We start from the raw sequence: 14,508 nt of genomic DNA, 5'->3' as shown, positions 1-14,508 counted from the left end.
TTGCTACTAAGAAACTTGGCTATATAGCTCAATGTGAAGAAGGTCAATCAGGCTGGTATGGGGAAAACTCACAACCTTGTGCAGGTTACAACTTAAAAGACTCATAGTGTACAGGGGTCACTTCTTTAGCAGTTGACAGGAGAAGTCGGCAAGACAAGCCAAATATTGGTTGCTGGATTGGGGGATAAAGGGAATCAGATGCTTTGCCATGCATGGATAAGACTTCTCCACCTTTAGTAATCCTACCATTAGTAATCTCAACCTCTAACTGGTATTTTACATACCTCAAAAATAGGGGTTCTCAGCTACAAAGAGATTTTAGTGTTGGATACTGTGGTATGCTAATCAATGCATGGATGGAAACCAGATGTAAAATGTAAAAAAGTAAAAAGATTTTGGCTTTAGTTATTCTGTAAAGCATCTTGGGAACTGATTCCAGTTTAGCCATTGGAAATATCACTTTCATCAGCCAAAAAGGAAAATGATACCACCTATTTATTTCCTAAAATGATTTCATTTGTTTTTCATCATCTTTTATATAGTGGCATTCCATTGAACAATCAGAGTTCTAATTAAAGCTTTTTGATGATCTGAAGTCTGCAAACACACCCAGACTCTCCCATTTTTTTTGTTTTTGTAGGACGTTTCCTTAATGTTGGTCTTTCACATGTATTTAAATTCAATGGACCTGCAACAGTCATGCAGGACAGAGATGCAAACCTTCTTAGACCACAATGACTACATGCTTTTTTCAGCCTTTAAATTTGCAACTTCAACTTTGAAGAAATCAACTTGATGCAAGTAAAATAATGATATGTAATAATGTTTAAATAATGTTACTACACAATGGTTGTACCTTCTTGTTTTCAAAGATCCAGGTACATAATACATTTCCTGTGGCTGTAAGTAACAGGGAGCTTGAGTCTGGGTAAATCAAATACAGATATCCTTCTAGTAGTTACTTACCAAATCTCTATATTTTAAATATTATAAAAATATAGAAGCACAAGCAGGCAAAAATGACTTTAAAGAAAAACTTCACCCTTAATGAAACCAACACCTAACAGTGAAATATTGAAATAAAGGTAAGTCTACAGAAATCACACCCTTATGATGTAACCGCTCTTTATTTTAGAGTATGGTAAAGTATAGACATCAAAGATAAAAAGACATATATCCACATTCACAGCTAATGCATAAGTGCTCATGAGAAAATGTAGGGAAAAAGTCAAAGGAAATGGCAATTTCATAAATAAATATAGAAAAAAAAATTCCACACGAAGAGACCATCTTGACTTAATATAACATAAGGCGCTTAAAAGTGCTACGGCATTCTAATTTGCAAGCATTGTATTGATTTCATTTTTTGTTATTTTTGTTACAGAATAATCCATCACCACCACCAGTTTGCTGACAGATTACATACTTGTTGGCCAGTCCACCTAAAAAACCTAAATTTCAGATTTAGTCGTATGGCGTGCTGTTAGCCACTGGTTTATTATGATTTTACCACCCTACTACTATAATTCCTGGCTCTATTACCTGCTTCGGGGCAGGCTAACCCTTCTTGTTGTATTCTGCATTATTATTCAGGCAACAGAAAGTGGAGAACCCCCTGTGGCAGATCTTACCTCTAGAATCCGTGAGAGGTGGTCGGTAATTTAAGATGAAATATCCATTTAAGGTGAACTAATCCCATTAAAAATCTCCTATTAAGTATATTATAAATCTTCTATTAAGTTCCATTTTAGAAACCCTCTGTTATTTATTACAACCATGTGTTCTGTTATTCTGAAGTGATTTACTATAATACACTAACACCTAGGTAACCCTCTCTGTAATCCAGCACCATTAGTAATGCTTTCTGGAAACCTAACACTAACCCTCAATCTGATCTTCACACCAATTCTCCTAAAACTTTCAACAATACCAAACTTCTACCTTCTTGTACCTAGAATATTTACTCAACCTTCAAGTATCCAGACTATTTAACTAACCTTTGGTAACCTACTAAATATTTTACATACCAAATACTAATCACTTTAATCGACCTCTACTGACAAAAAATTGGGGATTGATATATAATAAATGGCAACTTTTATTACAATGTGATAGAACAATTGCTGGTGAATGGTAGATCAAGAATAGAACAAAATACAATTCTTAGAACTTTTTTGGATAAAATCTTTACTAAAATTGTTTTGGAGGGGAAATAAATCCTTTGGGAAATGTCTAATTTATCCATCATTTTAAACTTATTACTTGATTTCCCAAATGGTACCAAACCACAGATATGAGTTAGTGAACCAAATAGACCTATTATATCATTAGGGAAGCAAATTTTTTTTTTTGGAAACAATATCGATCAACAATATTAAACAATATTGATTGGTAATGGCTTGTTTACTGATCAGATCCCTAACCATGATTTGGGACCTCTAGATTTTCACATCTTGAGTGACCTAGCCTATTTTAGCCTATTTCTGTGCAGATTTTTGCAGCTTGCAGTAATTCATTACTATAAAGAATGAACAGTAGAAAGTATATCAGAGCAATGTACAAGCTTTCAGAGGTTCCATCACCCTAAAGTCTGCTGCTCGTGGCCACATTCACATTCATCACATGATACTTTTAAATATACTGTATGCAATCCTAAAGTAGGAAAGTATTGAAAACAAAGCAAATCATGTACAAAAATGACCACATTTGATTAGAATCTCAACATAATATAAATAAGCAGAAAATAAAATCACAAAGTTACCACTTTAAAGGCAACTAAATTGAGTTATTTGTAATACATTTAAATAACACTTAGTAATGTAACACATGGACACGTTAAAGTAAAGTTTATCTAAAAATTGTATTGTTGGCTTTAGGACGCAGTAGAAAAGTTGTGTGTATTCATTCTACCTTTTAAATTTACTGAAGCAGTCCCTGACAAAGTAGAGGAGACCCACCCAAGTGTACTGCAGAGAAGCATGTCTGTCTGTCTGTAAGCAGCAGTCTGACACTGCGGAGCCATAACTCTCCACTGAGCGGTTGTTTTGTGCTGATTGGACATCTCTAACTCTGCTAAGGATATCCGACTGCTGTGGAGAGACACATGTTTCCACTTACAGCCACCCATCTCTTTAGTGAAAAGGGTACGGACTTCTCTTCTTCTGGCTGGTATTGTTTCACCAAATTTTCAAATACTGTAATGTGTAATTAACATTAAAAAGCATCCTAAAGGGCAATTAACCCAAAATGGATATTGAGAGAGAGAGAAAAAACTTAATGTTTTCCCATATTCTGATGGTGTGGTCTCAACATAACTATCCAGAGCTACATGATTTCCGTAAGTCCTACACAACTCAAATTTAGGAAAATACAACACTATGAGTGAAAAGGAGAATGGTATACCTAAAGCTAAAAACTAAAATTTAGACCGCAACAGAAAAAGGTACTATAGGGAAAACGTAAGGGTGACGGAGATTAAAAACACCAGGGTGACTCAACCCAACGGATTGTACTTATAAGCAAGAGTGGTATCCAGAGCGCTTTGGGGTTTTTTCATTTAGCGCCTCATTTATTGGTAATTCTTATTTCTCCTTTGTAACTCCAATTATTCCTCAGATACCCTCCATAGTTTTAGGCAGCATTACTTTATGCTAACATAAGCCTATTAACCCGCTCTTGCGCCAACACAAAGGCCTGGCATTCGCACTTCTTTTTTTAATAAATGAACAGTTACATGCAATTAGTTTTTCTATTTGAGTACTTGGATTTCTTCTGTACATCAAAAATTATCATAAAGAAAAAAAAACGGTAACATTGCATTCATTTACACCTTTCCAAAAAAATGCCTTATACAAAAAATAACACTCCATTTCTGTATGTTGGAGTATTTCCAGCATAATAATCTAGGCTGTAGATTGAGTTATAAATAAATTATTATTAGACACTGCCTTCTTTGAAGTATTGATAAATGAATTCTTGTATATTCATGCTATCTTATTCAAACTATACTTAAGTTACCTTTTGTAGTGAGTAGCGATATGTTATTTTAGCCTATGACAAATGATCCAGCAGTGACAAGTACTTAGCTCCCTAATGTCCCTGGGGTGTTACCAGCAGATAAGAGCCTAGCACTAAGTTCACATTGTTCAGGAAAGCACATTAAAAGGCAACAAGGGTGTATGGACAGATCATTTATGTATAGCCGAATGAGTAGTGTTTTTTTTTCTCTTGAATATCTATTATTGGCAGTAATATACAGTACTAAATTTCTATATTTTTATGTACCGTTGTATATTTTTTTAATAAATATTGGCACATGTAAACCATATATCATCGCTTTCTTGCGATCTAAATCTTGTTATGTCTCAGATTTCAAGATTTTAAGACTTCATATTTTTTGGGGAATTTCAGAAATTCTGGAGTTAATCACTCTTCCGTTGACCATGTCTTGAACGATAGTCTTGACCTTGCGGTTTGTATCTAAAAGAACAACAGTTTAAATGATTTAGTAATTTAGTAAAGTTACAATGTATCCACTATATTTTAATTTCAAAGGTCAATCCACCTATAAGTTACATGCTGAGTGTGAATAAGACACTAATTCTCACATTTCTTCAGGGACTTTAGTTGTAGGATCTTGCAACTATGGTTGATAAACATTTTCTCTTGCATAATGCTAAAACGCACCTTGAAATCCAAGATGAAATCAATAAATATGCTTCGCCTTCAACCTCCAGCCCACATAGAATGGTATTTCAATTTTGATTAGAGGCTGATGAGCTGAAAAATCCTAATGGCTGTTTGGGGACTTCCAAACTAAGTTTTCCCCCAACCACAGGAAACTAAATCTCTTATCTGTCATTATGGTATGAAAATTAAAGAGAATTGAAAATGTGTGCAGCTGTGAGAACTGAGATGAGAAAAGAGCTCTCAATGACGGGAAATTTACAGAGGTTTCATCCCCACAGCGCCTACCTAATAGTTAAAAATAATAATTAAAAAAAATTTGGGTGGCCCTTTTTATACTGCATCATGATCCTAGGTCCTGTTGATGTCCAATAAAAAGTGCATTACCCTTAAAATAAGTTCTAGGTTGTTTGCCCTTAGTGATTTTATTATTCAACTTGATGAATAATGAACATTCCCCAAATTTTACATTTCCCATCATAGACTGTTATAATGTTCACTTTACAATCCAGCTTGGTCTACCAGTACTAAGCCATTCGATTTTCAATTAATCCATACCCTATAAGATATATAAACTGTATGATAATCTTGTAACCAAACCTTTGGATAATTATGCTATCTCCCTTTACAAATGTATTTGTCAAAATGTTAAGCATAAAATCAATTATAATAAAACAGTAAAATATATTACCTGTTGAAAGGGTAGATGGTTCACTGAAAGAAAATAAATATATATATGTTAAAACATTAAAATAGGATAAATGATTTAATAAACCAACCCAGCAAGCATTAAAAAAGTCATCACTGACATCTGTAGCTGCATGAACTATAGAACAATCACGGGCAAAGCTCACAACAGAAGCAATGATACTGTCCAAGTCATTCTATCGGCTCAGGTCATCCTCTTACCACCAAAAGGGACTTTTCTGTTTTAGCTTTAGAATTAAGGATGGAAAGCTGTTGAAAAACTCCTAGGAGGGGAAACCCACTTATGAGCTTAGTGTTGTGTTGTGGTGATTTGTTCTATAATGCCTGATGCTACATAGGTCAGTTTTTAAAAGCTTTGTTTTAAAGCTCTTTTGTTGTCCATCAATTCACTTTTAAAACTAATTTTAATGACCATTTAGATACTAGGACTTCATGCTCCAGGTTCTCTGTTGTAATTTGCCTAGTACAACAATGACTGTTCCACATGTGGAAAGACCTAGCAGCTAAAAGATGCTGCTGTATACTATGGATGCAATATGAGGGTGTTTACTTCTTCTGTATAGTATGGACAACATCTCCACATGGATGTAAAGATCTCAAAATCTCACTGTAAAAAAAAGAATACAGCTTGCAGCAACCTTGTGGCTCAGTCTTCATCATCTTCCGTAAGGCTACATTTCAGCACATGCAAAATCTACCTAAATGTTTAAAAAATGTATGGCTTTTCACAAAGAGGTGTGAATGTAATTTTGTGAATGTTTTTTGTAATGCTTGTGGCTGTGTGATTATTCAATATGACCTGCACATACCTGTTGTTTCCGTCTATTAATCTTCTGTAGGTGGCAATTTCATTCTCAAGTCGGCTTTTGATGTCCAGAAGGATCCTATAGTCATGGTTCTGTCTTTCTAGATCGTTCCTAACTTTGCTCAACTCAGCCTCCATTTCACAGATAAGCTCCTGAATCTTCTGAAGCTGTAGGGCTGCCTTACATTGGGTCTCATCCAAAGTATGTTCAAGTCCCTGTTTCTAAAAAAGGAAAACAAAACTTTAAGGTTTCCTAATGTGAAAAATGTGTCTCTTTTCAGTCCAAATGAAATACAAGAATATGATGCAGTAGCTAAAACTTACTGGATGCAAATATATTTTCACAAAATGGGTAGTACTAGGCAGGTATACCCACTAGGCTTTGCAGAGGTATTGGCAGGCATTGTATAGCTATAATACCATTGACCTATGATGCGTCTGCTGGTGAAGTATGTGATGCCTGTAGGTGTGATATTGGGAAGAGTACAAATTTTGGATTCCTCCTTAAAGGTACAGCAGTAGAGGCTAGAGACCCTCTTTGTGGCCCGTGTCTAATAGTATGGGCACAGAAACATCAATTCTCTCTTATCCCTCTGTTATCAGATAACCTATCAGCACATCCATGCAGATCTGCTATTCTGCTATTGGGATTTTGTCTATAGCTCTCATAGAACTCAGGATCTGGCAGATAAGGGTAGTGAAATGGCTTCTGAATGACCTCTAAGCTGTATTCAGGAACACATTTATTAATATTTGCCATGTTTCCACCAAAGAACTCTGATTCTTTGCTGATTCATAGCCGGATTGTTATTTTGAGCATTGTGAGACCTGGAATTAGTCTCCTGGGCCTCAAGAAACCATGTAAACTATAAATATTTGGTGAAACATAAGTCCCAGGCATGCCTGGTTTAGTTTCCTTGAACTCTATAGTTTATGCTTACTAATATTCTGCTGGTTCTAAAATATGAAACCCATGGAAATTTGAATCTGGCTTTACTATGAGCATCCTAGGTGTGTTCACTGAGCATCATAATCTATGTAAAGACACCCTCTTAGACCCCCCACACACCTTGTTCTCATTGGATGGTCCTATTAGTCTCTCCTCTGTGTATTGGTATAGAACAGGGGTTTTTAACCAGGGGTATGGGAACCAAATGCTGGGGGTATGGGACTCGATCTCTGGGTACAGGTATTTATTTTATTTAATGTAATAATTTATACTTGAGTAGTACGTGAATAGAACACGATAGAATCTTTGATAATATTCGATGCTTATGATTTTATTTCATGTTCTCTTCCTAGCTATCCATATCTAGAGTACAGCTGTTGACATATTTGGAAGTCAAACTAGCAACTAATAAAAGGAATCGTGATTATTATTTTACCAGTAAAGTGAAGGGGGCATAGAACCATATTGGACAATCCATTGGGGGTGTGGAGTCATCAAAAGGTTAAGAACCACTGGTATAAAAGAAGCCATGTAAGCCTACCAGAGGAAGCACTCCCACATGTCATCTCATTGCTAAGGACAATGGCATTGAAAGACTGAGCTCTGCAGAGAGTCGAGTGACTCCTGAACAAATGAACTTTGTACCAACAGGCTGGACCAAAGCAAACTGGCTTTCAGTTAAGTATATTTCACGTATATTAAATACATATATTAAACATAACCAACTCATCTCCATCAGTAACTTTTTTTTTTAATTGTTTAGATGCAGTATATTTTACCAAACCTATTTTATTTTTATAGCAGGCAATGATATGTGCTAAGAGATTAAAGGAGATTCTGGGAAGATAACATGGTAGAGAAGAAGAGAAAAGACATTACAGTATATTTACACTCAACCAGAGGTTTCATGGGAGTCCTTTGGTGGGTTACGGCAAAGGTTGCCAGGAGCAGTGGCTGACGTACTTCCATCTGATGATGTCCTTATATCCCCAAATATCTTTTTATCTTTCTGTCTGAAAGGTTTGAATTCGGACTACCACAATTAGAGGGATTCTCATTGAGCATCTTTCTAAATTTTTTTTCAGCAGGGGTTCCGCAAGACTGGACTGTTAGTACAAGGGTTCCTCCGGGGTAAAAAAGTCGATAAAATGCTGGTAAAGTCTATCAGACAACGTGAGCAGTCTATCTAGGTCAGATTATTTGTAGTCCAATCAAATACATAAAAACTTATACTCATAAAAATGTCTTTCAAACTCTTTAATATACTTTCTATGTCAAATAAAACTATAGTATAATTCTGCTTTCAGCTATTCACGATCCCATTAAGTAAACAATACTTACCCTGCTGATCTCAGCTTGCATTTCAATCTCCAGAGTTTGCAGTGTGCGTTTCAACTCTTTGATCTGATTTTTGCTACTTTGCAGAGCTTCTGTGTTTGTGTTAACCTCCTTTTGTACTGTTGTAGACTGAAAGATTCAAAAGGTAAAATTAATATTCTAGAAACTGTGACCTATATAGAACAGGTCATATTGCAAATAAAAACTTCCTATGCCCTATATAACACAATTCATATTGTGCTGTTATCCATTAGTTCATTGTGTGTTTTGTAACCCAATATATGTGTATGCTATGAAGGAAGCCTGTTAAAAGAGATTTAGCTGTGTTACTATATTGTGCTTCCATTTAATACCTCCCTGCTGCTTTTTTGACTTGCTTATCTTCCTCCTTGACTACTGACCCACAATAGATATGTTGTATTGTCTTGTATGTTTTGGAATGTTCTGCTTTATTACCTAAATGCCTAAGATCAACACATTTAATTGCAATAATTCTTGCCGCAACAGTCTTATCAGTCATTTGTAGGAAATGAGGGGCATGACGGTATATGTAATAATATTGAAACTGTCTGTCAATGCATGTTTTGTCTTTTTAATAAAACTAATAATGTTTGTGTAGGGCCTGAGGATGATTTGAAGTGAATGAACTGATTCCAATTTGACCACCAGCCAAAATTAAAGTAAGCCAAAAATTGGATTAACATAAATTGAACGAATGAAACATTTTTTCCATTTAGTGTAATCTAAAGGGACATGTGTTGGCATGGGGCATATGCCAGGGTTAAATCTGTCTACGTTTTACAATATACACATACGCATTAGCTAATAGTAACGCAATGTGCAAGCCTTGGCTTGTTCCAATACAAACATTGATTTTGGATAAGTACAGAGTTGTTTGTTGACATTGAGAGCCCACTGCGTGAAAATGAATTTCTGCCAATCTAACTTCTTTTTGTATAGGTTGTATATAGGAATCTTTGTTGGAGAGATTTTCCTATACTTCCTATCACTGTGACCAGGCTTGGATTGGTCTGTAGGAGGGATGGAAGATCTTCTGGCAAGTTCCCGTGTAGGCTTTCCATTACAAACATATATTGAACATGTTTTCAGATCTTAAGCTATAGTTGTTCACATTCACAGGAAGCACTATATTTTACTAAGCTGGTCCTGATAAACAACGCGTTTATATAGGAACATGAATGCACTATTTCTTATGTTGAAATAAACAGTCTTAGACATCTGACCAATTGGTGTAGTGCTTCCGTTCCTTCCAAACTCCTCCCTTTTACTCAATATACACCTGGGATCATGTTAATGGGCCACATAACCCGAGTTATTGTGCTATGGATTAACTGTTGATCCAGTACTTATTATTCATAGCAAATGAATGCACCACTAATCATTGCAACAGAACTGGAGTAGGTCTGCAGGTTTAATGTGAGATATAAAACCTGAAAGTTTACTCCAACTCAGTAACTTTTTGTTCCAGTTTTCTTAGCTCTAGTTCATGGTGAAGACGTAGATAGTATATAAACAGTAGTGTAGTTTTTTTATATATATATGCAAATGTACTTTATCTTAACTAGTTTCTTTTTAGACCAGGACTCTAAGGAAATTACCATGCCAGTACTTGATTGTGTACATAGACTTTATTATTATTATTATTATTATTAAACAGGATTTATATAGCGCCAACATATTACGCAGCGCTGTACAATAAATAGGGATTGCAAATGACAGACTAATACAGACAGTGATACAGGAGGAGAGGACCCTGCCCCGAAGAGCTTACAATCTAGTAGGTGAGGGAATTTCACACACAATAGGATGGGAGATATGTAGTGGTGGTTTCAATTGACAGAAGAAGACGGGTAGGCAAGTTTGAAAAAATGTGTTTTGAGCGCTCTTTTAAATGAGCAGAAAGTAGGAGCAAGCCGAATAGGACGAGGAAGACCATTCCAGAGAGTTGGGGCAGCTCTAGAGAAGTCTTGTAACCGTGCGTGTGATGAGGTTATGAGTGAGGAACTCATTAGTAGGTCATTGGAGGAGCGGAGAGAGCGGCAGGGGGAGTATTTTTTAACCATGTCAGAAATATAAGTGGGACAATAACTGTGGAGGGATTTGAAGGCAAAGCACAGGAGCTTAAATTTGATTCTAAGGTGAAATGGAAGCCAATGGAGAGAACTACAATGAGTGGGACTTTATAAACTTCCTATGTGAAAGCAGAACCCAACAATTTTTGTATTTTATGCACGGCTTGTGAAGATGTCGGATACTACAGCTCTAAAATATCAGTGATATATTGCACCAGTTCTGGATGTATAGTAAGCTAAAGAGGTAAAGGAATTGATTTGCATGACTCTGCCCTACAAATAATCTTTGTATGCTCAAGTGATAGAATTTGACATGTGAATACCTTCTGTACTAAAATGGCTCTATTGCAGAATCTTCAGCCTATTAGTTAAGAATGTAAAGAGCTGAAGGCTGAATAAGCGACAAGGCTCCCATGAAATCACCACATTAGAATTCTTTAGACATGTGAGGACTTTCCTTACCTGTTGTTTGTACCATTCTTCAGCTTCTTTTCTGTTTTTTTCTATAATGCCTTCATACTCCTTTCTCACTTCAGCAATATATTTGGCTAAGTCTGCGCCTTTGGGGGCATCAATTTCCACATTGACAGTTGAACCTTGCTTCTGAGCTTGAGCCAGCCTCATTTCCTGTATAAGTAAATAAGATTATTACAAAATAGTTCACTGTCAGGTATAAATTATAGTTTTGGTATCAGATTTGCAAGGCCTTTAAACTTTGGTTTTGGATAGTGTGGCAAAGGGTTTGAATTGCCAAATGGAGACTAGATGATGGTGATAAAATATGGGCCTTCAATCACTTTGGGTAGACACTTACTATCATGTCTACGGGACAGGTAATAAAGGGATGCTCCTCAACAAAGACTTCAACAACAATATAAAAAAATAGAGATAGTTACCCTTTTTCAGCCTATTCAGACCTAATAAAGTTTTTTTTATAACTCATAGGAAAAGTGGGTGGCAATTTTTTTTTCAACCTTTCTACCTTTTTTTTTTTAAAGGTCAATCCACCCCATATACAGTTTGTGTTTTTGTGGATGTTACAACCCCTTAAATTCCCTTTTTGCTATTGTATATTGTAAAACAGAGTTCTGGAAACAAATGAATGGATTACAGAAAGAAAGACAAACAGAAGCACGCCTGTATAATTCCAACCATTATTACCTTTATTACAGCTATGACAATGTAACAATGTCCAGTTCATGTTCCTCATCAGAGGCCTTTTTTATGGCAAGTTGATTTTTCGTCATGTTCCCTATGTCTTCTGAAAACATTATTACCTGTCATTTTCTTGCAACTATTGCCCTATAGGGTTGTAGACAATTACTAAAACACTTTTCCTTTTTCATTCACATGTCCATTATTCTCACTGACAGTAATTTGCAAGGTACGCTTTGTTATTTGGGTGTGGATATTTGCTTGGACTTTCATTGTTCTTCAAAACCAACATTCTTATCTATACATTACATTTCTGGGTCAAATAACTTATAATGCAGTGTCATCTTGTTTATGATCGTTTCTAGTTTTCTATTATTGGTATGTTGTTCTCCCTTTTTTTTTGTTTGATTTGGATGGTAATGAGCCTGGAAACATGTGTAACTATGCAACAGTTCCTGAATATCGACCAACCTGGAGTTAGATCATCCACAGAAAATGAGTGAATGAGTGAAAACTACTCATTGCTCAAGGAACCCCTAAAACATTTTGAGGAACCCTAAGGTTCCATTGAACCTTGGTTAATAAGAAATGCTGATTAAACCAATTCAATACCCCAGCAGCAGATATTACTTGCCCATGTAGCACCTGGTTAGTTGTGGATTCTATAGTCTGTCCAACAAATATAGCCCAAATATTTAGCCATCTTAGCTCATCTTTTGGCACACAGAATACCATGATAATGTAATCTATGGCAGACAAAGCAATGGTATATATGGGTCATGGGTTTCTAGGAAACAATACATTTTTATAGGGTCTCAAGGTTTGGTAAACTCCACCTTAAAACCACTCTTTGTAAAAAGATCTACAATGCTATGCCTTAAACAGTATACATTACCTTAAAAAAAGATTTAGTTGTCTTGAAATCTTTACATTTTATTCTATTCATTGTTGCCTTTTTATACCATTTTTTTTTATCCAAAACTAATTGGTAAATGCTCTTATTGCCTTATACATTTCATCAGCACCCAGCACCTTGATGACAAATCAGGCACAGGATCTGCTACAGCTCATTCTAATTGGGCTTGGTTCATTTGTTTTATATTTTTATGAAACCTTTGGGGCTTTTATAATTCTTCAGTATCGTTGTGTCTAGGATGTACAATTAATCTATTGTTAGTTGCCTTGCCTAGTTATACTACTCATCTTCAGTTAAACATGGCAGCAAATAACCCAGACGTATTGTACGCAAAACCATTATCTCAGTATATGGCTTTTTTTCTGTCCAAGCTATTCTTTAGCCCAGAGAACAAAAGTGATGCATTGTGTGTCCAGTTCTGATTTATTTGAGAATTCCTTCCCACTATAATGCTACACTTAAGGACATCCACACCTTGCAAATAGTACAAAGAATATGGATTGAATACACATAACAATACCTCCTCATGACTCTTCCTCATGTAGATTATTTGTTTCCTCATTCCTTCCACCTCCATCTCCAGATCTGTCCTGACAATGGTGAGATTATCCATCACTTTGCGCAAACCCTCCAGATCCGTCTCTAAGGCTACACGAAATGCTTTCTCTGTGTCGTATCTGAAACCACAAATGAAATATTTTTCAACCACAAAAGCTAATGCACCAAAGGACAATGTAAAACTTTGCTTGTTAAAAATACTTGATACAAAAGTTCAAAGAAGTCATGAAGGGTAGAAAAAAAAAATCTGGCATTTAAAGGAAACTTTAGCTTTAATTTAAAATAAAATCCTCAATAGGTTATAAATATACTTTGTATATACTGTGACACCAATGCAGGATTGAAGGTGGAAGGGAGATATATTTGCCCAAGATTCCTCTCCTGTGTGAAGTAGCAGGTGGAAGACCCTCACCTGTGAGGTAATTAATGAAGAAGCACTGGGGGGGGGGGGATATAACATAGAGCCAGGAGCTCAGTCAGTAGTTCAGCTCTGTTTGGGGAGACATACAGGGGTCTGTGTGAGTTCAGTTCTGTTTGGAGTCACAGACAGGAGTCTGTGTGAGTTCAGCTCTGTTTGGAGACACAGGCAGGGGTCTGTGTGGGAGAGCTCTGTTTGGAGACACAGACAGGTGGACTGTGTGAGTGAGCTCTGCTTGGAGAGACACAGACAGGGGCGCTGTGTGAGGGAGCTCTGCTGAGAGACTCAGAAAGTCGGTCTGTGTGAGTGAGCTCAAAAATGAGTAGAAGGTTGCTGAAAGTTTGGTTTTGAGCTGACAGGGTGAAGTCCACCAGCTGATAGACAGGGATGTCTGATGTATAGTAAGTGCTGGACAGACAAGGTTTTCTTTTGCTGTTTTGTTATTTTATCTGCAACCTTCAATAAACCTGGCTACAAGTCAGCTTAAAACTGATACCTCGGTGTGTGATCTGAGTTGGATGAACAAGACAAGTGTCCTTTGACCCCAGCAAAGGCACTCCTGAGCTTAACCCCTCACAATACCAAATGACTTTGTAATTCCAGATATTGCCTTCATAAAAGTATTGACATTCACTGTTCTGTACATGGCCTATGCTGAGTAGAGCTGTGGTGGGACCCAACGTGTCATCCCACGTCATTTCCAATAGCTTTTTGGTAGTCAGAAGGTAAACATCTTATTGGTGGAGCACATCACCTAATGCTCAAGCTTTTTAAACCCTCAAGGGTACATCCAGCTCTTGGTAGCGTCATCATTTCTTTTTCATAAATGGTATTGCAGTAATTCATTATGAATACCTGTTATCCTACTTAACTCTATTTCAT

General features: G+C 36.4%; 1 protein-coding gene across 1 annotated transcript in view; it reads right to left on the bottom strand.

Moving 5' to 3' along the window:
• Positions 1-1,108: 1,108 nt before the first annotated feature.
• The window catches only part of LOC140333241 (keratin, type I cytoskeletal 19-like), a 30,967-nt gene continuing 17,567 nt past the window's right edge, over positions 1,109-14,508 (bottom strand). Inside the window, exons 3-8 of the mRNA XM_072414779.1 lie at positions 13,171-13,327; positions 11,042-11,206; positions 8,490-8,615; positions 6,204-6,421; positions 5,378-5,400; positions 1,109-4,479 (exon numbers count right to left, since the gene is read on the bottom strand). Coding sequence (XP_072270880.1) covers positions 4,388-4,479; positions 5,378-5,400; positions 6,204-6,421; positions 8,490-8,615; positions 11,042-11,206; positions 13,171-13,327 — 781 coding nt within the window. The 3' untranslated portion in view covers positions 1,109-4,387. The remainder of the gene's footprint in view (positions 4,480-5,377; positions 5,401-6,203; positions 6,422-8,489; positions 8,616-11,041; positions 11,207-13,170; positions 13,328-14,508) is intronic.

Source organism: Pyxicephalus adspersus, chromosome 6 (genome assembly GCF_032062135.1).
Source record: "Pyxicephalus adspersus chromosome 6, UCB_Pads_2.0, whole genome shotgun sequence".
NCBI lineage: Eukaryota > Metazoa > Chordata > Amphibia > Anura > Pyxicephalidae > Pyxicephalus > Pyxicephalus adspersus.
Note: the sequence above shows the minus strand (reverse complement) of the source record. Positions and strands in the feature narration are given on the sequence as shown.